Consider the following 24,261-nt stretch of genomic DNA (forward strand, 5'->3'; position numbering starts at 1 on the left):
GTCTGAATATTACGAGAATTAACTTTTGGAAGTATTTGAAATAATATGTGAATAATGTGATAATATGAGCATAAAGTTATATTTCAGGAGTAAAATCATAAAATTACCAGAATAAATTCAGAATATTACAAGAATAAACTCATATTAGAATAAAGTTGTTATATGAAAATAAGGTCAGAATATTAAGAGAATAATCAAAATAATACAAAAATAAAATGAGTATGAAATTATATTTAGAAATTATTACATATTTCATATTACAGAATTACGTTAGAATGTTATAACAATAATTTGTAATATTCTGACTTTATTCTTTATTTATTTTGGCCCTAACACTCTGTTGATCAAAACTGTAAGAAATTAAAGTGAAGAATAATTTTTATACGTGTTTTATTTGTGTTTTGTACAGTTTGGGTCTTTTTTTGGGTATGATGTTACAACATAAATGGTAACAAACAGTGAGGGTAACAGAAGGAAGAACATCCAGTAAAAAAAGGACAAAGAGCAGAAATCTTGGTGATATTTTCCCCCTGCGGACCGACGGAGACACCGGCTCAGGTGAGGATGTCGTGAGCCTGCTGCTCCACCAGAACCGTCATGTCCTTAACGTCGCTGCACCACGAGTCCAAACGGTCCTTCATGCCTTTAATCTGAAGCAGAAACCGGCGGTTTATGGGTTACTTCATGTTTGAATCAGGAGGAAGTTTGAGGATCTGAGATCAAGCTCCAACCTGCTGCAGGTCCAAAACTCTGGGCTGCACCCAGGTCATCTGGACCTTCTGGTCCACCTCGTCGATGTTCCCTTTGATCAGGCCCACAGACAGCGCCTTCATCACCAGCAGCTCCACCTGCAGGAGGAACGCAAACATCAGCAGCCCAGCAGGTCACCGGTGGCTAAGCTGCAGGAAACAAGCTAACCTCGTTGACGGGGATCTTTGCGCTGTGAGCGATTTCTGTGAAGGTGAGCTGTCGGTGATTCGCAGGACGAGTGAACGTCATCTGGAAAAACACAAACACCCAATATGACGAAACATCCCAGCAAAACCGTTCACATGCGCACACCAGAACCGCAATGGGAACAGATGTTCCCGGTTAGCCATAGAAATATTCAAGATGGCCGCCATTGAAAATGCTTACTCCTTGTTTACTAATGAATTAGTAAACAAGGAGTTTAAATTTTTAGTTTAAATCATACATAAATGGAGCCACAGCAACCATATTTACTGATACTGGTTTCATGTTTCAAGATGGCCACCAGGCCTGTTGGGAAAATTAATTTTTCTGCTAAAATCAGCAATTAACCAAACATGTTTGGTGTCTAATGATGACCTATGTATTTTAAACCAGTGGTCTCCAACCTTTTTAGTACAGCGGACCGGGCCAAGCCTTCGTAAATTTCCTGCGGACCGGGGGGGGATGTTCGTGCGTGCGTTGTGAAGATCCAACCGGGATGGGGTTGGGTGCGCGCGTTGTGAGCTGGCGCATGACTCAAACCTCGGCATCCGGTGTACGATTTTCAAAATAAAAGCTCCTCCATACTCAATACATAGAACGGACATATTTAATTATTTCTTGCGCGGCCCGGTACCAATTGGTCCACGGACCGGTACCGGTCCGCGGCCCGGTGGTTGGGGACCACTGTTTTAAACTATAGAAATCCTAAATATTTATTAGCTTTCTGATGAATATTTTTCAAAATGGCTGCCGATGTTGTAATGACTGATCTATTGAGAGTAATTATTGCCAGGGATGGGCACAGCTAACCATAAAGTCAGGTTCACTAGCTACTAATTTACTAAACAAGAATCATATCTCTGCTAAACACTTAAAAAATTTGCGAGAGCTAATGCTAAGCACACAAAACTGGGCAGAAACTAATGCTAAACCACAAAACACAAAAAAATAGCATATGGGAACACTAAACATAAACAATTAGCCAAAGCTAAACAAAAAAATTAACAAGAATGGCTAAGCACAAAAAAGCTAATGCTAAAATGCTAAACAAAAAAAATGTGAAAGCTAACGCTAAATCACTTCACATGAAAATCCTGCAGATACTAACACTAAACATAAAATAATGAGCTAAAGCTAACATCAACTGTTAAAAACAAAACAATTGTGGAAGCTACTGCTAACCCACTAAAAAACAAAAACACAAAAATTACCGGAAGCTAACGCTAGCCATTAAGATGACTGTCACTCATTTCTATCTCTTTCCAGTTGACAACTGGTGTGAAACTCGCAAAAAGATCCGTTTTCAGTTTTAGAATCTGACTTTTCTACTGGTTATGACTTTAAAGTCGTATGAATAAAATGTCAAAAGTCAAAACAAATGATGTGACAGCGTTCACCCAGGTCATGAAACGGTAACAGTTTAGGGCAGTCACTGGTTTAAAAGGCTCAAAAACGGCAGCCATCTTGAAAAATGGCCATCATCCTGAAATTCAAGTGAATTGCATATGACCTGAGGGGTTAGGAAGCTAATTTAGACTCACTTTAAAGACTTTTACAGTAATATTGTGAAGCAACAGCTCTGATCAAAGAGGAAGTAAAAAAACCCACCTCCATGACGCAGAGCAGCTGGATCTTCTGCATCAGTTTAGGTTCATGAGTTGCCAGGTCAGGCTGTGGGAGATGAGAGACAAATATATTGATGCAAAATTGATCAACAATCAGTGAAGACAGATCAATTGAATTGGCTGCTTTTCAAGTTTAAAAGACATAAATTACACTTTATTTCCTCTTGGAAATGAAGAATTGAGTCACTAAAGACGTTTTTTGGCCTCTATGTCCAGAATGTGCTTTGATTTACATGTTTAAATTAAGGGAAACATACTTTGATGCAAATATGGAGGTTTTAGTGTGGAATCAGTGCAATCGTTAACATAAAGTTGTAATTTGTAAATAAAGAGCGGTCAGCTGGCGCTCCACCTGCTGCCCCCATGCAGACTTGAAGCCCTGGAACTTCTCCACGTTCCCGGCGTTGAAGGCGTATAACGTGTCAATGAGCCACTGCTTGTCTGTGTTCCTCAGGGACTCCAGCACCGGATGCATCAGCTGCAGAGCAAACAGCAGGACAGTCAGCGTCCCGCCTGTGGAGCCGAACAATGACATCAGTTTTCAGAGGAGACCCCACCAGCTCTCCGAAGTTGTAAACTCCCTCCCCCAGGAGTCCGGCCAGGCCCAGGGTGAACGCTCTCTCCTGCTTCTCTGTTTCTGTGGACGGGAAGTGAGTCAGAGACGGTTTTCTCAGCTTCAGATGCTGTTGCCACGGTTACAGTTTCCCACCTGGAAGGTCTTTGATGTCCACGCAGCCCAGATAGCGCAGCGCGTCCTTGTAGTAGGCGGCGTGGTTCCCGATGATGCGGTAATACTTGCTGGAGAGGTCGTAGAACCGTCCGTGGACCGATGTGATGCCGGGTAAGTTATTCAGCATTTCCTCCACCTCCTCAATGATTTTCTGGAGGCGGACAATGAAGAGATGAAGGATCAGCAAACACAGACCATCTCCGCACCCCTTCCATTCATTTCTCAATTGGTTTTTATTCATTTCTTTCCTTTTATATTTTCCTTTCACTTTTCTTTTTCCTATTAGCTTTTTACGTTTTACTTTTATTTATTTTTCCATTTTTTTCTCTTCATTCTCTATTTTTTTTCCATTTTCTATTTGTCTTAGTTTTCTTTAATTTTCCCTTTTATTCATTTCTGTTTTTATTATTTTTGCCCCTTTTATTTCTGTTTTTATTATTTTCTCACTCATTTTTCTTTTTTCCTTTTATTTATTTTTTTGTATTTTTTTCTTTTATCCATTTATACACATATTTCCTTTAATACATTTTAAGTTTTTTCCTTTTATTCATTTTTGTATTTAAAAAAAAAACAAAACAAAAACAACAGACTCATTTTAAAAAATATATTTTTTTTTTCATCTTAATTTACTTTACCCCCCATTTTAACCTGATCGCCTCCGAGCGTTTTAAATCTGCGTCACCTTGGTGGCAGGAAGATCGCTGATCTCCAGCTTCAGGCTGCCGATGGACGTCTTGCAGAGAATCATGGCTTCTTCGCTGCTTTTCACCTGGATCGTATGAACACATGGCTGGAGCGATCAATAACGCTGATCGGTAAAATGAACAGGAAAATAATCTGAGGCTTAACGGACCTTCTCTTTGGTCTTCTCCAGAAAAGTGATGGCATCTTTAGGATCTGGAAACCAGAAGAAACCATTTTAATGAACACAAAAAGAAGTGAGAATAAAACATTTGAATAAAATCTGTCCTCCGATTCTCACCTGACATCTGCCTGGTGACATAAAGGATGATTTCTACCAGAGACAGGGGGTTGATTCTGTGTTCAAAGTCGCTGATGAAGTTTTCATACAGCTACGAAAAAAAGTAATTTAGATTAAAACCTCAGTTTCTGGTTCCTGGAGTAGTTTGAGGAACAGACTCTGTATGCCTCAGTGAGAGTCGGGATTTACCTGTATGAGGCCGTCTCCCGTTTTGAAGAAAGGATCTTTGACAAAGTCTGTCAGCTTCAACGTCAACTGATGCCACAATCTGCAAAAAATAAAAACTAAATCACCAATAAAACCCAGAGAAATGCACAAATCTGCTGCAGATCAGCAGTAGAGACTGTAAATATGATTGTAACTCTATTTATTGCTTTTAAATACCAAACCCCTCTACCCTCAAATCTCAACTTCTCTTTACAAGTTTGTAATTACATATAAAATTGTTTACATTTACATTAGGGGTTTGCATAGAAATTTGGTTAGTGAATGTCCTTTCAAATGACCAAACTGGGTTTGAATGAATAAAATGCTGAATCGTGCTTAGGCACGTCTTTGCAATTTCTGGTCAATAAATAGTGATTGCTATGGATCACAACACAACATCACAATAATACATTTTGGATGACAAATTATTTAATACATTAATGTGATAAAAAAATAATCATGATCTCCAGGACCAATAACTTTTAATTTCTAAAGAATTTAGAAATTCAGTTTGAGTTTAAGACTCAAACTGGAAGACATTTTAAACAAATAAATGACCTAAAACATAATTATGAACTATGAAGTCCATAAACAAAATTGTCCGTCAGCAAGTAGTAAATATTTCACATACTGAACTTGAATAAAAACCTCCTCATTATGATATAGTCTGATTAAATGTTTACATAAACCTTTACAAGAAGATTTTAGTATTGTTTTTAGTTAGCTATCCTTAGCTCAATGACTCAGCGTGCCATTTAGAATCAATGGGGAAGCTAAAGGAAGCTAAGCTAACAGCTAACTTTTTACCTTTTGTTGTAGCAATCCTCCAAAGCGTGCCACTCCGCCGCCATTTCTGGCGTGGAGCTGCTGCTCTGTTGTTGTTTGAGGTACCCGCTGACATCTTTCATGGTAGAAACAAAATAAAGATATTTTTTTAGACAGAAAGCTGGTGAGTGATGTTAAATTATCCGCTAACGTTATGTTGCCTTCTGTGCTCACAGTCTGCGTCTGCGCAGCTGCACGTCGCAAAGGTGTATGGGAAGTAAGATTTAGGGTCCTATCAGCCGTCCGATCATCAAAAATAAGCGTATAACCTAGCCGATTCAAGGTTATTACGATCTACAGAAACATGAGAAGTAACCACGTGGTTTATTTATGTGTGTTGAACCACGGATAAATCTAAACGTGACACAAGACACCACTGACGTATCCGAACAAACTTAATTGGGTCTTGTTGAACCTGCTAATTCCGAGTTACTATGAATGTAGCATTCTAAAAGGACCACAGCAAATATTTTAGCAGGAAAACTGACAACTTCCTCACGTTAGCGTGACTTTAAGGGTTGCTAGGAGGTGTTGGTCTTCATAAACCAACAGAACCGGATCCGAACCCTTCCTGCGGGATGGCTGGCTTGTCTTTAACTGTCAGACTGTGTTGTTTGGACCGCAGGTTGAGTTCAGTAGCAACCAGGACGATCGGTGCAAAAGGTTAGTGGACTGACAGCTAAACTCTTCTACCAGAACTGGTAATAATAATAATAAAAATAATAATAGTAATAATGCATGACATTGTGCTGGTTTTCTTTGCAGGTTTCGGTCCCTGTAGGTTGAGTCCAGCTGAAAGTTCAGTATCTTTGTTCAGGTACTTCTCCTGCTGAGGTGACATGTTTTTAGAAATAAACCAGGATTTGAGTAAAGTACTCAAAAATTGTACTCAAGTAATAGTAGAACTACTTCAACATATTATGTTCTGAAGAAAAAGTCAAATGAAATTACTCAGGAGTAAAAAGATAGTAAGAAACTGGTAAAATTATTAATCATTTAATATTTAAAAATCCCATCATCTGACTCACCGATATATAAAGATATTTGGAAACCTTGGTATTTTAAAGACCAAAATAACAATTCATTTTACAAAATAACATCAGATAAAAGAAACATTTTCCGTAATTTTTTAAAAGTATAAAACTTATAAAAAAAATTCCAAAAACTGCAGGTATGTATCAATATTTGGTGAATTTTTGATCCAGACGAGATTGTTACTCACAGACATAAAGTATCCAGAAATTTTACTCAAGTAAGAGTAAAGCAATAAAGTTACTCAAGTTAAAGTATAATTTAGAGCATAGTTAAAAAAAACTCCTAAAAGTACATTTTTTTTTCCAAAAATGACTCAGGTAAATGAAGTTACTACCCAACTCTGAAATTAAGATAAACAGTATTAAACCTGAGCTACATGTTTCCTCTTGTTTCCTGGGTAGGAAAACAGTTTAAATCAATTACAAAAACTTTTTTTCCACTAAACGTATTTATGATTTGACTTTAAATGTGACATTCAAATGTAATAAGAATGAAATATATCTGCTTGGTCTTTGTTTCTGTTTGTTAGTGAAGTTTTTGCTGATAAAAATGTTCAGTTCTTCTCAGACAGGAGTCGTTTCTCCAGAGGATAATAATCAGGGGACTGTTTGGTGGTGGAGGTGAATCCATTCAGCCGCAGACTCTGCAGGATGTCGCCAAAAACATCCGAGAGCGGCGCTGCAAAAGGGTGGTGGTGATGGCCGGAGCCGGGATCAGCACTCCGAGCGGCATCCCAGATTTCAGGTGCCAATACTGTCAATACCGCCTCTGACTGGTAGACAGGAGCTGATCCTGAAATAAAATCCCAATTTTAATCTCAACTTCTTCACCAGCTGTTGAATGTAGCAGCAGTGGTGGAAAGTATTTGTTACTGTACCTAAGTACAATTTTTGTGTGTCTGTACTTTATTTAAGTATATTTAATAATGGATACTTTCGACTTTTACTCCACTACATTTTACAGTAAGTATCTGTACTTTCTACGCTACATTTCTACCAAACTGTCGCGTTACTCGTTACATCCAACTGGCATTGCGCTTTCTTTCGTTTAAAATGTGAAGTTCTTTTTGTGTCGTTTCCTTAAGTGGTTTTTGGTGCAGTGCCCCCACAGGCCAGGAAGGGAACAGGTTTTCCAATTAGTTTGGTTCGTTTGACACAGTCCAGCGTGAAAATGAAAACGTAGCAAATGTTGCAAACTTGGTTCCCAATCGATCTGAATGTACCGGACTATCAGGTGGGAAAACAGCCTAAAACGAGCTTTAGTTGATAAAGATTTGACTGTAAATGATTAAAAGCAACCAGCACCCCTTGCGACCTCATTAGGGAGATGCATGTAAGATAATGGCTGAATGGATGGATGCTTGAAAGCACTGTCAGTGAGAAACCAGAACAATATAAACCAGAATCATCAGCATAAACACAAAATTTTGGATTAGTCACATTTAAATTAAGACTATTTACGTATATAATTAACAAAATTTATATATGTAATTTTTGTTAATTACATATATATAATTACATGTATTATAATATATATAATACATGTAATTATATATGTATTTTTGTTTTCTGGCCCTCCAGGTCTCCTGGCAGCGGCCTGTATGACAACCTGCAGCAGTACGACCTGCCGTACGCCGAGGCCATCTTCGAGATCGGATTCTTCCATCGAAACCCAAACCCCTTCTTCGCCCTGGCCAAAGAGCTGTACCCGGGCAACTACCAGCCCAACCTGACCCACTACTTTGTCCGTCTGCTTCACCAGAAGGGCCAGCTGCTGCGGATGTACACGCAGAACATCGACGGGCTGGAGAGACGTAGGTATTTCCAAACCTCCCTGCAGTCCAGGTGGGTGTTGTTGTGTTTTAATGTTTGCTCTCTGCTGTTCGTGGATCAAGTTGCAGGAGTTCCTCCGGAGATGCTGGTGGAGGCCCACGGCACGTTTGCAACGGCCACCTGCACCTCCTGCCTGCGGAAATATGACGGCGAGGAGCTCAGAGTGAGTCACAAAGTCTTCACTGCACTTTATGAATTTAATGGATTTGACTTGAATGAATATTACTGAAAATACACCTCATTTTGCTAAATGCTAATTTTGCCAAGTTGGAATGAAATTAGCAAAATGCTAAAAATTTGCTAATAAATGTGATGCTACACTTCCGAGATCTTTGTAGCTGGCAGCCATCTTGGTAGGTATGAAGCAACCTGTCATGTTTTCAGCCAGAGGTGATGAGCGGGGTCGTCCCTCGGTGTCCCACCTGTAAGGGTGTGGTGAAGCCTGACATCGTGTTTTTTGGGGAGGAACTTCCTCTGAGTTTCTTCAAGTACCTGACAGATTTCCCGCTGGCTGACCTGCTGATCGTCATGGGAACGTCGCTGGAGGTGAGCGTCATAGCAACCAAACATGCTGACACTTTGTTTTCTGCGCTTCACGTCTTTTAAGACTGTAGTCCCCAACCTTTTGATCACCGCGGACCGGTCAAGACTTGGGTATTTTACTGGGGGGCATCGTCAGATAAAGCTTCTGCATGTTGGTGTGTCAGCTGAAGCCTAGTTCACATGGCACAATGTGACATTTTTTTGCCCTGGTTTCCCTAAGTGGGAGCGAGAACGTAACCTGTTGAAGTGACAGACTTTATTCTAGACTTTATTTTTTAAACAAAGTAAATGTTAACATTTTATACTTATATCCATTTCCTGATTATGGTTAGCATGCGTACATAACATAAGCTACATATCTGGACGATACATATTCCCAGAAGTTTTGATAAACAATAATATAGTTGTTTTGAAACCATTTTCAAGTAAATTGTAATGGCGTAATAATGCAATGACCCTCTTAGAGATCAATAATATTTAAGTCCTAATGAACATTAACACTGGAACTGGAAGACATTTAAAATATCCAAAATAAATCAACAAAACAACAAAAACAACACATAAAATGAATTAGGAAATCTCTGCAAACAAAATTGTCCTTCAAAAATCTAAGAGACCAAAGTACCAAACTGAAGACTTTAGTCGTCCAGTTTTTGGTTGAAAGAGAGGAAAGAGAAAAACAATAAATCATAAAAATGGAAATGATTGAGCTTAGTTTAATTCATCATGTGATTGATTTATTGATTATTTCTTATCGCAGCAGACCAACATATTTAAATATATAATTCTAATATGCTGTACATTGTTTCAGCAAATATTAAAAGATAATGATAAAAACTTAATTCTGAAGGTGTGGTGGATTTTATCTCGAGCCGTTTCAAAAATCTCCCGCCTGTTAAATCACGTTCCACAAGAACTGCGCTGTTACCTAGCAACCCTAGCCACGTTACCTAGCAACCAAAACTTGTCTGCAGGCCGGTTGGGCGGCCGGTTTTAGCGCTGAAAAGCCACGTTTTCTGGCCTGCAGGTGGAGCCGTTTGCCAGCCTGGCCGGAGCCGTGCGCAGCTCCGTGCCCCGCCTCCTCATCAACCGGGACCTGGTGGGGCCTTTCGCGTGGGGGCGGCGGCCTCATGACGTCACTCAGCTGGGTGACGTGGTCAGCGGCGTTAAGGAACTCGTCGACGCTCTGGACTGGACTCGGGAGCTGGACGCTCTAATGGCGGCCGGAAGTCAGAAAGTTTGATGATGTTTCTGGGATTTTAGATTTGTTAAGATTTGTTGTTTCTTCTTCTGACTTTTGCTCTGACAGAAGAAACTGAGCAGAACTCGTTTTGTTTGCTCTCAGTTTTATGAGAAATCAAAGTCTGTGATGTACAACGTATGAGGCCCATTGTAGATAATATAAAAAGAAGAGCAAATTTCCGCCAAAAAAATCAAAAATGTTCAGGTTAATTTTAGAAACTTTCTAGAAAACACATGAAAATTTCTGAGTTTTAAAAGTAAAAAATTTTGCTTTAAAAAAATCTGAAAATTTTAGATTAATCTTACACATCTTTTTGAGAAAAAACTTGGAAATTCCTGAGTTTTACGTCACAAATTGATAAAAAGAATAAAACAGATTTTTTTAGAGTAATCTTAGAAGTATTCTAGAAAAAAAATTAGACATTTCTGAGTTGAAAAGCTGAAAAGTTGAACATTTACCAATTAGGATATTTCAGAGTTTTTGGCTGAAATGAACTCATTGTTTTCTGTCTCCAGTGGCGTTCATATGCTGCTGTTCTGGTCTCTATTTTACTGCCATCTCTGTAGTGGTCACCTGATCAAATAAGGTTTTAAGTCTTGAATATTTTAGTTCTCATTTTAATTTTTAGTTACATCTAAAATTTGTGATTTTATTTGATGTTTCTTTCTTCTAGTTTCTTTAAACAAGCAACTTTCAGCTTCTGTAACTGAATATTTGTTTATTATTGGAAAACTGAAATCAAAACATTTCAGTTCCTTTATCATGGAGAATGTTTGCATTTTTAAACATTTTGTTATTTATTAAGTCAGATGCATGTAATTTTAAATTTTTTAAGCTACTACTGGTTATTGTTTTGCAGTATACAGTGGTCTTCAATTTAAACATCATTGGCTTAAAAGAATAAATCTGCCAATATCATTGAATAAAACTATGATGCTATTAAAATAAATTATTTTATCACTATTTATCTATTTAATTTATTGTGTTATTTATAATTGTCTTCCGCTTATGTTTCTTAATTTAATTCTGTATTTTTCTTTTTTATTCAGTTAATTTTTGCCTTCAGAGATTTTATTTGTACATTGTTACTGTGTGAAAGTGTAATAAATATTTAGTTTTAGATTTTATATGTTCATTTCTTTGTTAAATAAGTGCATTCATAATTTAACTGTCGATAAAAACGTATTTAATTGTATATTAAAATTAAAATGATTTTAGTATTTGCACCATGTTACGATTAATCTCTAAAGTAAAAGATAATTGTAGTATCTATTTAACTGGCCTTTCAAGAAGCAAATAAGTAGCAATAAGTCTCAAAAATTGGTTTACAAATATTAAATTAATTAAAAAGAGAATCTGGAGAAATTCGACAAATTTATACATTTTTAATTTTTATAATCGAATGAAACTCATTGAAAATTCTTTAATCAGAGATATGTTGTGAATTAATTTCCCTTTAAATGGAAAACAGGCTGGCGGCCAGCAGAGGGAGCCAGAGTGTAGCTAAAATAGTTTCCTGTGTTAAACATGAAGGAACGTCCAGCTGACGGAACACAGCGGAGCCCGTCAGAGGTAAAACAATAAATGACCAGATATTTACTGGAATAACCGCAGAGACAGAAAAATATTTATTGTTCCCAGGGATGTGTTGATGTTTTCTCCCACCACTGAACAAACCTTTTATCAGAATTTACAGAGTAATATGTGACGGCATATTTAAGACCATTTCAGATAGAAAAAAAGAGTAGCCTACATTTCTGCAAAAACATTTTCAAAAGTTGAACATTTTTGACTTCAAATCTTCAGTTTTTTTATTGCAAATTTTTTGACTTTTGAAACTTATATCACAGATACTTACCTGCAGGATTTGTTAAAGTTTCATAGGTTTAAAATTTACTTTGTCTCTACTCTTTGTCAGTTTTAGATTTTAAATGATTGATCAGTTCTAAATTATGCAGTAGTTGAGTAGCTTTTTTTTATAAAAACTTGACTAATACAATAAATATGTTTAAATCCTATAAATACAATGAAACATCTGCAAAACAGTTGAAAATGCTCTTCATAGATTTATTTCTGTTCCTCTGTTTATTCTTTTCAGTTTATTTCCACATTATGGATCCTAAAGGTTTTAACATGCAGGTCCAGAGGGAATGTTTAGGAGTCACAATCACATTTCCTGATGCATTTATGATCTGAAGTGTGAAAGCCGATCAGTCCAACGGACCACCCATGAACTAATTTATGTCTGTTTAACGTTCAAGTAAACCAGCATTAAGACAATTGCAAAAGCTCTGATTTCCATTTCATTTAGTTGCCACGGTGACGGGTCCATTACCAGAAATCCTGCAGAGAAACAAAAGACCTCTCACCTTTTTAAAACCTTCATTGTGAAGAAATGCTGTGCAGTAATGCAGCTGTTACACATTTTGATTTAAAATGAACTGGTGGGAAAGAAAAGCAGAAATGTAGAAGAGAAGCTCATAAACGAAGAGGTAAAATTTAAACAGTTTTACACTAAATTTACTGGCATTTAGTGCTTAAACCTGGGATGGAGTGTTAGGGCTACACTAAGAAAAGAAACCTAAAATTATGACAATAAAGTAAGGTAGAGCGGAGTTCACTTTTTGGTTTGATTAATCATTCACAATTGATAAATCCGACGGACTTCAGTGCTTCCTACAGATTCTTAAATCAAATCCTCACACTGATCACCTGCTGCCTGACTCCCCGTCCCGTCAGGAGCAAAATGCATTTCAAGGTGCTGCTTTGAAAATAACCAGTAACGTAGTTTATGTGAAACCTTTTCTGTCTGAGTTCATGTTCTTTTTGGAGGAAAAACTTTAAAGCATTTTGGTTATTATTCATTATCTGACTCACTTTTCACATGGTTTGTTTTGATTGTGATCAGCTGATTATCATCAATAGTTTTACAGTATTTTATGTTTTATTGTTGGTTTTGTTTGTATGCTTTGGGTTTATGTTTAAAGTGTTTCAATGTTACGACTGATGCAGTCGCATCCATTTACCAGGCACAGAGTACCATTTCATAGCACAATCAAGTAACTATGTTACCTTCAGTTATTTAACAGTAATTAAAAGGCAACCAAGATTTAAATTTTGCACACTTTCATTCTTCCATTTTGGGTCTCAACTGCTTCTGAAAAAACACACCCAACCACTTTTTGGCTATAATTTAATGTTTGTCTTGAAAATTAGCTGTTTCAAAACGTCCAGCTTTTGAAACTGCTGAAATCAGCAGGCACTACTCGTTACCTAGCAACCCCAATGGAACTCTGCCTGTTACCTAGCAACCTAAGCAAAACTCCACCATGTTTAGTCAGCTGGTTTTACCACTGTACAATGGCTGCTGGCTCTCATAATGTTATGACTTTTTGTTGTTTGGTTTCATATCTATTTTTGTAACATTACAACTTTTTTCTCACAACTAATCTCACAATAAGACTTTTGCTGTATAACTTTGTTCTTGTAACATTATATTTCTCATAAAATTATGAGTTTTTAATTGTGTTACTACAAATTTATTCTAATGTTTTGACTTTTTGTCATACAACTTTATTCTTGCAATTTATTTTTTTTTCTTTGCCTGGCACTAACACGGTCTTAGATAACTTCTAAAGTTGTAACAAAAATCATTTATGTGTTTACTTTTTATTTATTTTATTTTTTGACAGGCCTTTCTGGGCTTCCATTGGATTTTTCTGATTGTTTTGTAGCACAGCGGCAGAATCCAGCTGTGAACTAGATTCTGGATAATAAAACATTTCCTCTGCTTTAAGGTCTAAAACATATTCTGAAGAAACAGACAGATGTGTTTTTGAGAAATAAGGTTTTTCAAGTGAGGGCATTTCAGGACTCAGGTGCAGAACTATTTAAATATACAGGAATAGATCACAGAAACGGAGGATGAACTCCTCTGTTTCTGCCTCATCCCGCTGACTAAGCAAACATAAAGACAGTCAGAGCTGAAAAGGTGTCCAGCGTCTGCATTTGTCGCCTCTCCAGCTCCGCCATTTATATCCTGCTCACATCTGCTCACAGGAAGTCATTCGTCCACTGAGCAAATTTAGCATCATGTAATGATGCATGAAACACCAGAAACAGCAGACAGCTCTCTTCCCACCAATCAGTCACCATCTGAAGTATTCGGCTGCGACAGATGGAGGTTAGATGAGAGTCAGACTGAGAGGTTATTCTTCATGTATCTAACAGCAAATGCTCTTTGGATGTGAGGATAATCACCAGTTTGATCCTCGGTTGCAGCCGTCGGCAGTGGTTGGGTTAAGGCGTGATAACAGGAAGTCAAATTTCTTTTAAGTCATGTTTGACATATGCAGCATTTTTCTAACAACTGATGGTAACAGTTACTTGATTGTGATATAAAGTTTCACTATGTGACTGGAAAACACACAACACCTTTAAAAGCTGTTAGTTTCAGGGTTGAAGAGATTAAAACCTGAACGCTGCATCACCTTGATTGGTTCTGGTTCTGGTAAAAATGTTGTAATTTTTCCAGATAAACAACTCTGGAACAAGTTGAGTTCACAAATGTTGGCGTTTTGTTGAGAGCCGACGCCCGTTTCTCCTTTTGGGTCCAGGATAAACATCAAAGTCTGGAACGCTGCTTCATTTCTGATGTCGTCTCTAACCTTCCTGCTGCAGGACTGCAGATTGGAGCACAAGACATTTCTTCTTAATATTTAATAACACCCAGTGTGCGTCCTCTGCTGTCCAATTTGCACGTCTCAGCTGGGTTTCTATTTAGAACTCGTCTCATTTAATGTAACATCGATCAAAAAGCATCGCTGTTGGTGAACCAGAGCTGCTCTCAGTTTCTTCATAAGCTTCAAGTATTTTACAGTTTTCTCTCACAGAGATAAAAATCTGCTCTCGTGTGTTGTCAAAAACTTGCTACACCTAAAAAATACCAAAGTATGAGAACACTACTGCAGTAACTGATGAAAACTAGCAAACACATAAAAACGTATTAAAACTAACTGAAGCAGAAAAACAAAAAACATTGCTGAACAGCCCAAAACTATTATAACCCATTTATAACATGATAATCACAGAATCGGTTTGATTTCGGACCAAAATGGCAACATTTACATTTTCCACTGCTGTGATTCGCTTTCACGCTAAACTTAGCATGCTAGCAGTTTAGCATTAGCTTCTGCTAAACACCATGTTGGTGTAGCACTTTAGTACAACAGACTACTAGAGCCACGCTAACAAAAAATAAAAACATAAAATTACAAAAAATATAAACAATAAAGTGAAAATAATACGAGAATAAAGTTGTAATATTTTGCCTTTGTTCTGATAATACTACAACTTTAATAAAGTTGTACAAGAATAGAGTTGTAATATGAGAACAAAGTTTAAACAAAACAACAATAATAAGGTTATAATATGAAGTGGAAATTTTTTTTATTTAAATAAAGTCAAAATATTACAAGCATATAGTTATAATATAAGAATAAAGTCATAAAATGTCAGAACGTTCTCACAAAACCACAACTTTATTCTCATACTACAACTTCATTCACGTAATTCTATAACTTTATTATTGTTTTATTCACACTTTATTCTCATTTTATTTTTAAACATTTTCTTAGTGTGGCCCCAATACTTTGTTGTTATCCTTTAATGTTAGCAGAACTAAAGTCTGTGGTTAGTGCTTTAGAGTTAGCAGAACTAAAGTCTGTGGTTAGTGCTTTAGAGTTAGCAGAACTAAAGTCTGTGGTTAGTGCTTTAGAGTTAGCAGAACTGAAGTTTGTGGTTAGTGCTTTAGAGTTAGCAGAACTAAAGTCTGTGGTTAGTGCTTTAGAGTTAGCAGAACTAAAGTCTGTGGTTAGTGCTTTAGAGTTATCAGAACTAAAGTCTGTGGTTAGTGCTTTAGAGAGAGCAGAACCAAGGTTTATGGTTGGCGCTTTAGCATTAGCACAGCTAGCTTTTTAGCTAGCAGTGCCCACCAAAGGTTTTGCTATTGGATAATCTTTCCAGATCTGCTGTGTTCTTTAGTCTCCTTATAAATCTTCTTATCCAGGGCTGTAACTGGCAGATCCAGCTATAGGCGGACGGACAGCATCCTCCAACAAAAGACCTGAACTGGTCAAATAAATCTTTATTTCAGACCAAACAAAGTCCGTTTGTATTTTACATGAAATCCATAAAAACCTCAAATGAAATCAGAACTCTAACAAAATGTTCTTCCTCTTCTTTCCAGTTCACAAGCCAAACTGGAAACGTCCCAGTCTGAGGTTGTGGACCCAAACCTCCTCTGGTGTTTCAGTCTGTGGAGGCAGCAACCCGCCGTCAGCAGCAGCTGCGGAAACATTTCTTGAAGAACTTCTTGAACTCCGTGTTGAACATGGTGTAGATGATGGGATTGAGGGCGCTGTTGACGTAGCCCAGCCAGGTGACGGTGCTCATCAGCGCGTCGGGGATGTTGCACGTCAGGCACAACGCTCGCATCGTGTGCACCACGAAGAACGGCGTCCAGCAGAACAGGAAGCAGCCTGAAAAGACGAAGAGGAGAAGTTAAGAGATCCGAATGGTGGGAATCTGGTCGGATTTAAAGAGTTAGGAAACGTCCTGGAAAAGATCAGATTTTACAGATGAGATTATTAAAATTATTAGGGCTAGGCAAAGAAAATAAAAAGAAATAAAGAAATGAGATAAAAAAAAGTATTATAATAAAGACAACACTACAATACTAGTATGTCTGACTTTATTCTCATGTAGTTTTGATTTTATTCCCATAATTTTATGACCTTGATTCCAAATTAATATGACTTTAAACTTGCATTATTTTAGCTTTATTCTTGTAATTTTATGATTTTAGTTTTGTATTATTTTGACCTTATTCTCATATGACTTTATTCTTGTAATATTACAACTTTATTTGTATTATTATTTTGACTTTATTCTCGTTTTACTTTTACTGTATTCCCTTATGAGTTTATTTTTGTAATTTTATTACTTTATTCTCTTATTAATACAAATTTATTTTCTAAATTGTATACAATTTATTGTATTGTATACAAATTTACTGTATTTTTTGTAAAAATGTAATTACAAAAAATGACATTTTTGTAATTTTATTTTTTAGTTTTTCTTTGAGTGGGCCAAAACAGACAAATTTGAGGTCTACGAATTCGGCAGAAGAATGATGGACCAAAAACTGAAATAAGAAAAGAATCAAGGTGTTACAGTGGCCTAGTCAAAGTCCAGAGCTTAAGGGAGCTGTGTAGAATCAAAGAGTAAACTACAGCTTGTCCTCAATGATGTGAGAAATCGAGTCAGACAGAAAACAACTGCTTTGTTTTCAGTAAAATTGACTTTGTCACTCATTATTCTGAAGAGTTTAATGTTGTACAACCCAGTGTAATTAAACCAAGGTTGAATTAAAATCTGCTTAGCTGAGAGGTTTGCACCCAATTATGTTTGTTTTGAATGTAAAACAGAAAATTTTATTTTGCTTCTCAGCATGATGAGGAATAAAACCCGTCTGTTGCTGAAACCAGCCGCTGACTGGATCTCAGGCCGTTTCCTCAGTCTGAGTTTAACATCATGTGTTGTGTGATAATTGGATTGCAGGCTTTAAGCTGTGGCAGCGCTACATGAGGAGCTACGGTTGGTCAGGAGCGCCGCTTTTATCCCGGGACTCAGGATGACCTGCAGGAAGGTCGACCTCCTCGCCTAAGAGCTCTGATCAGAGTCTGCAGGAAGATTCACAAACCAAGTGAGGTTGTTTAGCGCCTGAATGCTAGTGTTAGCTACTGCTAATGGCTAATGGCTAATGGCAACGAAGTTGGTGTCTGGTTCACATCTTTAGTTGGCGTTAAATTAAAGGACTAATTTAATTTTAATGACCTTGTTTGGTCACCTTAAGTTTCCATGGGCTTTTCCACCTGACAATCCAACTTGGTTCGATCGGGACCAAAGTTTTAACATTTATTCATCTCCAGCTGCTGCGGTTCTCTTTTTCTCAAACCAACCAAACCCTTTGAGCAACCTGTTCCCCTCCTGGCCTGTGGGGGCGCTGCACCAAGAACCACTGAAGAAAACATGAAAGCCTCTGAAGACACTGAACACAACTTCCTTCTTCTCCAAATTTAAACAAAAATGCAGTGACATCAGATTTTAGCACCTCTAGGATTTATTTCTCTTTTGTCTTTGCTAAAAAAACACAAATCATTTCTCCCACTAGCGTGAGTTTAGTGGATCAGTTTTGGGTTTTTCTTACCCCGAACGCTCTCCGCTGTAGTCCACTTCCTGCTTTTGGAACCATTTCCGGTCCGCTTGGCGTTCACATATGCATTCGAACCAAATCAGAGTTCACTTCAAACTGAAACCTAGATTTGTAGGTGGATCAGAATTCAATAACGCATTCACACCTCAAACAAACCAAACTTTTTAGATGGACTCGAGTTGGATTAGAGCGGATTTAACAGGGCTGGTGTGAATTAACCTTAAGGGTATTTCCTGTTCAGTTCACTTTAATCTAAATCCAGACTGTTTGGATTTTGGACCCCCAGAAAGTCCAGTTCGTTTGAGGAGGTGTGAATGCTCAATCAGACCCATGAAGGGAAACTGTTTCTCCTACAAACCTCGCTCTGAGTTCAGTTTTAGTGAACTCTGGTGTGGTGATATGTGAACACCAAGCAGACTGGAGAACCCTCCAAAAGCAGGAAATGGACTACAGTGCAGGGCATTCTGGGTAAATACAACCAAAACAAATGATAAGACCAACACTAGGAGGAATAATGACTTGTGGTCTTTAACCAAAGATAAAAAAGAAATAAAATCTGACGTCACTCCATTTTTGTTCACATTTCATGAAGGAGGTTGTGCTCAGAGTTTTCAGAGGTTTTTATGTTGTTTCCTTCAATGGTTCTTGGTGCAGCGCCCCCACAGGCGAGGAGGGGAACATGTTTTTCAAAGGGTTTGATTGGTGTGAAAGAGAACTGCAGCAGCTTAAAATGTTGCAATTTTGGTTCCCAATCAAATCAAATCTAGTGGATCATCAGGGTGAAATATCCCTTAGCTTAAGAACAAACATTAACGGATTGAAAAATTAACCACAGATGAGAAACCGACAGAACCGCCCCATGTTGGGCGCCATAATGTTGGGCGCCATAATGTTGGGAGTTGATCAGTGACAAAAATATTAAAATAAAATCACCAAACAGCACTCCACATTTCTGCTCTAAATTAGGCCAATTTATCTGAGTCTACCAGCCTATCAGGTGAGAAAACACTCCAAGGGAGAGATTGAGTCATAATCTGGATTTGGGGAGCCACTACTAGTCTCCAGAGGGACCACCATACTAAAAATACTCCAACAGCTCAAGAGGTCACAAACACACACAGAATAATATTTAAATTCTGGTTTTTCATTATCTTTTACTCACCCACTACAACCGGTAGGACCCTCATAGCTTTCCGTTCCCTGCTGTTGATCTTCGCCCTCTTCTTGACTTGCTGCTGGTTGAATCTCACTGTTGGCACTGAGTTTTCCCTGTACTGCCGTGGATAAGGAATCTCCTGCTGGACGTAGTCGCCCGAGTCGTCCATGCGAGACTGGGCCAGATCTCTCTCTATGATCCTGGGCAGCGGCATGGGCAGCGCCCCGGGGATGGTGCCCCTCATCGGGGGCAGGGCGCCGCCGACCACGCTGCTCTGCTGCAGCTTCCTGCACGCCTCGATGCTGCTGCGCAGCTTGGCCTTCCGCGCCTCCTCCCACCGCTTCAGACCCCGAAAAATCCCAAAGTAGAGCAGCACCATGATGGGGCAGGGGATGAAGAAGGAGCAGACGGACGAGTACACCACGTAGTTGTTGTCCTCCAGTTTGCACTCCCTGGTATCGCGGTTCGGCACGTTGTTGATGCCGAAGATGACGGGCGAGGCGACGGCCAAGGCCAGCAGCCAGGTGGCGGACAGCAGGATGAGCTGCCGGTGGTCCACGTGTTTACGGTTGTAATTCAGCGGAATGGACACCGCAATGAACCTGGAAAAAAACATGAGCTACATCAACCGAAGTTTGGTTTTCTTTCAGGTTCTAAAATAAAGGAAAACTTTGATTCTTTTTAACAAAATTAGGACCAAAAGCTCTTTGACCCAAAGCCATTTTTTCTGGATTTCTATAGGATTGCTATAATGCTAAATATTTTCAAATCTACGCTATAAGTTATATCCTAATGAAAAAGACACGGTGTAGTAAGTAACTGAAATAGAATTTCTTAATGAATGGAACAGGTTATTTCTAGACATTTGCAGCAGGAAATGTCCTGTAATGTAGCAGCTAGCTTAGCAGCAAACGTTGGACGTAGTTTACATTTATTTTGTATCAAAGACACAAGAAAACTCCTACAGCCGCTAAAATCTGTTGCCACTCCACTTTTGTTTGTTTAAATTTTGTGAAGGAGGAAGTTGCACTCAATGTCTTCTTCAGAGGTTTTCCTGTTGTTTCCTTCAGTGGTCTTTGGTTCAGCGCCCCCACAGGCGAGGAGGGGAATAGGCTTTTCAACAAGTTTGGATCATTTTACACCGTGCAGTGTGAAACAAAACCGCAGTGGCTGAAAATAGGCCTGTCGCAATTAGCAATAAATCAATTAATCATGTGATAAATTAAAACAAATTCAATAATTTCCATTTGAATTATTTTTTTCTCCTACCAAAATCTGGATGACAAAAATCTTCAGTCAGGTCCTTTGGTCTCAACCAGCCCTTTTTTTGAAGGACAGTTTTGTTTACAGAGACTAAATAATTCATTTTATTTGTTGTTTTATTTGCACATTTAAGATGTTTCCAGTTCCAGTGTTAAATGTTCATTAGAATTTAAAGTTTATTGAGCTTTCAGAATGTGTTCTTATACTGTTATTCCCAAAATATTACTTGAAAATGGTCTCAAAACAGCAATGTTGTCGTTTACTGCAATGACATCTGGAGCAATTTATCCTGGACAAAATTTGAAAATGTAACAAATGTTGCAATGTTGTTCCAATCAAACTGAGTCTATCTGTGAAATTACAGCAGCGTTAATACCTGAACATCTGACAGGTGGAGATTTATTCCGTCTGAAAGTTTTAAATAAACTCAATAAAAAGTTTTTTGTTTGGTAATTAGCAGAACACAGAGTTAAAAACCTTGATTGACTGAAAAAGTGTCTAAAATCCAAACAGATCCAGTAGAACCAGTGATCCGGGCCACATGGGGAAACCCACCGGTCCACGCTGATGGCACACAGGTTGAAGATCGACGCCGTACACAGCATCACGTCCATGGTCATCAGACCGTCACATATCGTCATGTTCAGGGTCCAAACTCCTCCCTGAAACTGCTCCAGAACACACACATACACACACATACACACACACACTCACGTCATTAGCTGACCCAAATCCCAGTGAGAAAATGTGTAATCCTGAACACAAACATTCAGGCCCCGCCCACTTTCCCCCCGCCGTCTGCAGGTGAACGCACGCCGACGTCTCTAATCCAGGGACTGCATGGCTGCGGCGTGACGCCTCACTGCGAGGTAACAAGATCAAAAACTGGACTCTTTAACAGGCTTACAGGCAGAGCCGGCCCAAGACATGAGCTTATGACCCCCACACCACCAGGGGGCGCCCATGGGCACCAAGCTAGCAGGATTAAAATACATGTATAAAATACTACTATATATAAAATACTATTGAATAATACAAACTAAATGTGATTACTCATTGAAAAACTATTCCTATAATGTTTTTTTATAGTTACTACAGAAATAACGGTTCATCTGTGATGATTTCTGTATAAAATATAAAATATCAAACATGTTTACTGTAAATTTAGGTTTTATCAACTGAAGTTACTTTCAAGTATGGGACACTTAAATACCAATCTGCATTTTAAAATATAAATAATATTTTTACATTTGTTACTCATATAAGGTTAAATTAGCCATAATAAATCTGTCGTGATGTAATTACAAATAATGCTACAGATAGTTAGCTTAGTAATGATAAAGCATCATACAGGGGTCCTGAAATAAAAATCTGTTTCGGGCCCCAAAAAGGCTTGGACTGGCCCTGCTGACAGGGAAGAAAAGCAAGCAGGAAGCTTTCAAATGACGGTGAGATTACACCTTTATCACCTGGATAACCTGGGAAATATGAATTACAGCCGCTCATTTCCCCAGGAGAGAAACTGCAATGTTCCTCTGTTGGTGATTCATGTCGATAATCTCCGTCAGGAAGTCTAGAATCATCTGCAGGAGTTTGCGTCCAAAACACCAGATCTATTTTCTGAATGCCTTTAGTTTGTAATTCTGTTGCGTTTCTGGAAATGGACTCCAAATGTGTAGGTTTGTTTTTTGCAGCATTTCTGCCTCATTTTACAATTTTAATCCATTTGTATATTTTGGATCATCTCCCGTCCACACACGCCTCATTTGTCTGTAATTTTGTTACTTTGTAGTCTTACAATGTGATCTATAACAGTAATATCTACAACACAAAGACACCAAAGGCATAAGGCTTTTAATGTGAAGGGGCTCCAAACTCTGAGCTTTAGATTTTTAAGTGTTTTTTTTCTTCACATATTTATTGAAAAAGCTTGCTAATCAGGTCGAATTCTAGTTAAAAAATAAAATAAAAAGAGCTACCGTAAGTGTTTTGTCTTTAGCAAAGTTTGTCACCACCTTCAAAAACTGGATTTCTTGTGTTTTTCTTTGCTTAATTTAGTAAACTTATTTTTGCATATCTAAAATTGCTTTTTTAAATTGTTTTAAGTACCAACACTTATTTTTTAATCAAGTTATAATAAAACAATAAGTAATTGTTGTTTCTGACTCATATTGAAGTGTCATTTTTTAAATCCAGTGTAAAAAAAGAAACAAAAGTTCAGACAGTTTCATGCAGTGGGAAGCTGGTCAGGTTCATGGGATCGATGGAGATAAATCAGGACAATCCTGGAAGAAAACCGGTTAGAGGCTGCAGAAGACCTGAGGCTGGGGTGAAAGGTCACTAGCCTTAGCACACCCGCATATGAGCTAAGTTGATGCAAACAATTTAGCTCATATCAACGTTACTTTGTAGAAAACTTTGGTTTTCTTTTAAATATGTTTAGCTAATTTAGATAAAACGTGTTAGTGGAAATCACCATTTTCTAATTTTCATACGATTTTTTTATGAACAGCTCTGTTAGCCAGCTAGCTAATAAATTAGCCAGCTAGCTAATAAATTAGCCAGCTAGCGAACTATATGAGCATCTAGAGTTTTTTATTTCTAGTTTGTAGAAAACTCTCTTTTGTTTTCTTTTAAACTCTAAAGGTCAAAAATTTGCCAGAAAAACATTTTAATTTCTGAGTTCAAAAAGTTGAAAATCTACGTGCAAAGAAAATCAGAAATTTTGAGATTCATCTGAAATTTTTTTTATAAAAAATAAGAACTTAAAATTTTTCTGAGCTCAAAATGCAGAAAACTTTTAAGAAAAAATCAGAAGTTTTGAGATTAAGCTCAGAATTGTTCTAGAAAATAAAAACGTTGAAATTTCTGAGTTCTAAAAGAAAAAATAAATCGACATTTGGTGCTCAGACATGATTTTTTTACTGCACCTCCAAGAACTTTGCATTGAGATAAACTTACTGCCAGTCGAATTGTTTTTAAGTTGTACAGGAATTTATTTAGAGGCAACAGAGTGAAGATGTAAATAAAATATTTTTTGCTATTCTTCACGCAAAAACCACCTCACCTCTGCGTAAACGAAGAGCGGCAGAACCAGAACCGCCAGCAGCAAATCCGCAAACGCCAGACTCACTATGAAGTAGTTGGTTGTAGTTTTCAAAGCCTTCTCCAAGTAAACACTGAGGCACACCAGCACGTTTCCAGCAGTGACGGTGATGATCAGTAAAATCCCGAATATGAGCGCCGGGAAGTTGTAGTGCGCGACCGGAGCCGCCGGCAGCGACTCGTTGATCAGGTCCGAGTAGTTGTCCGCCATGGTCCCCGGCGGTGGCAGACGGAGGGGCCCCCAGGTCTCTCCGGTGGGGTTTTCATCTATGAAGCAGAAACCAGGCAGCTACGCAGTAAACGGCGGCTTTCCAAGCGAGTTCCTCCGGTGCGCAACGCTCTCCGTGCGCAAAAACCTCCGCGCCGCAGCCACAGACTTCATCCGATCGCAGTTTCTACTTTCTTCCACCGTTGTTCCCGACAGATTCCTGCAGGATCTGTTTCCTCCCGTCGTGTTGCAACCTGCTCATGCAGAAACAATTTAGC

The 24,261-nt window shown here is 38.2% G+C and overlaps 3 protein-coding genes across 4 annotated transcripts; 1 reads left to right on the forward strand and 2 right to left on the reverse strand.

Annotated features, from left to right (window-relative positions):
• Positions 1–373: 373 nt before the first annotated feature.
• Positions 374–5,530, reverse strand: psmd13 (proteasome 26S subunit, non-ATPase 13). The gene is made up of 12 exons (XM_044105458.1): positions 5,306–5,530; positions 4,481–4,559; positions 4,292–4,382; positions 4,163–4,206; positions 3,992–4,078; positions 3,289–3,460; positions 3,137–3,216; positions 2,932–3,057; positions 2,563–2,625; positions 919–999; positions 732–848; positions 374–650 (listed from the first exon to the last, which is right to left on the reverse strand). The coding sequence occupies exons 1-12, from the start codon at positions 5,404–5,406 to the stop codon at positions 555–557; spliced, it is 1,137 nt and encodes a 378-aa protein (XP_043961393.1). The 5' UTR covers positions 5,407–5,530; the 3' UTR covers positions 374–554.
• An 85-nt stretch (positions 5,531–5,615) lies between these two features.
• Positions 5,616–16,306, forward strand: sirt3 (sirtuin 3). Of its 2 annotated transcripts, XM_044105468.1 has the most exons (9): positions 5,616–5,986; positions 6,089–6,140; positions 6,926–7,102; positions 7,939–8,171; positions 8,253–8,353; positions 8,575–8,736; positions 9,761–9,962; positions 11,448–11,548; positions 16,224–16,306. In XM_044105468.1, exons 1-8 carry the CDS (start codon positions 5,902–5,904, stop codon positions 11,477–11,479), a joined length of 1,044 nt encoding a protein of 347 aa, XP_043961403.1. In that variant the 5' UTR covers positions 5,616–5,901; the 3' UTR covers positions 11,480–11,548; positions 16,224–16,306. The 2 variants fall into 2 exon arrangements, with proteins under 2 accessions (XP_043961403.1, XP_043961412.1); XM_044105477.1 differs by lacking the exons at positions 11,448–11,548; positions 16,224–16,306 and having other exon boundaries at positions 9,761–10,936.
• Positions 16,105–24,261, reverse strand: drd4b (dopamine receptor D4b). The gene is made up of 4 exons (XM_044105446.1): positions 23,738–24,261; positions 21,226–21,338; positions 19,414–20,009; positions 16,105–16,515 (listed from the first exon to the last, which is right to left on the reverse strand). Exons 1-4 carry the CDS (start codon positions 23,984–23,986, stop codon positions 16,313–16,315), a joined length of 1,161 nt encoding a protein of 386 aa, XP_043961381.1. The 5' UTR covers positions 23,987–24,261; the 3' UTR covers positions 16,105–16,312.

This window comes from Gambusia affinis, linkage group LG02, assembly GCF_019740435.1.
Source record: "Gambusia affinis linkage group LG02, SWU_Gaff_1.0, whole genome shotgun sequence".
Taxonomy (NCBI): domain Eukaryota; kingdom Metazoa; phylum Chordata; class Actinopteri; order Cyprinodontiformes; family Poeciliidae; genus Gambusia; species Gambusia affinis.

Coding starts and splice junctions, on each gene's coding strand:
- psmd13 (XM_044105458.1), bottom strand. CDS start 5,406: ATGAAAGATGTCAGCGGGTACCTCAAACAACAACAGAGCAGCAGCTCC. Junction 4,383..4,480: donor CGGGAGACGGCCTCATACAG/GTAAATCCCGAC, acceptor TTTTTTTCGTAG/CTGTATGAAAACTTCATCAG. Junction 3,058..3,136: donor TTTACAACTTCGGAGAGCTG/GTGGGGTCTCCT, acceptor TTTGCTCTGCAG/CTGATGCATCCGGTGCTGGA.
- sirt3 (XM_044105468.1), top strand. CDS start 5,902: ATGGCTGGCTTGTCTTTAACTGTCAGACTGTGTTGTTTGGACCGCAGG. Junction 8,354..8,574: donor ATGACGGCGAGGAGCTCAGA/GTGAGTCACAAA, acceptor TCATGTTTTCAG/CCAGAGGTGATGAGCGGGGT. Junction 9,963..11,447: donor CGCTCTAATGGCGGCCGGAA/GTCAGAAAGTTT, acceptor AATGGAAAACAG/GCTGGCGGCCAGCAGAGGGA.
- drd4b (XM_044105446.1), bottom strand. CDS start 23,986: ATGGCGGACAACTACTCGGACCTGATCAACGAGTCGCTGCCGGCGGCT. Junction 21,339..23,737: donor CGCTCTTCGTTTACGCAGAG/GTGAGGTGGTTT, acceptor GTTCTGGAGCAG/TTTCAGGGAGGAGTTTGGAC. Junction 20,010..21,225: donor TGTGCCATCAGCGTGGACCG/GTGGGTTTCCCC, acceptor GTTTTTTTCCAG/GTTCATTGCGGTGTCCATTC.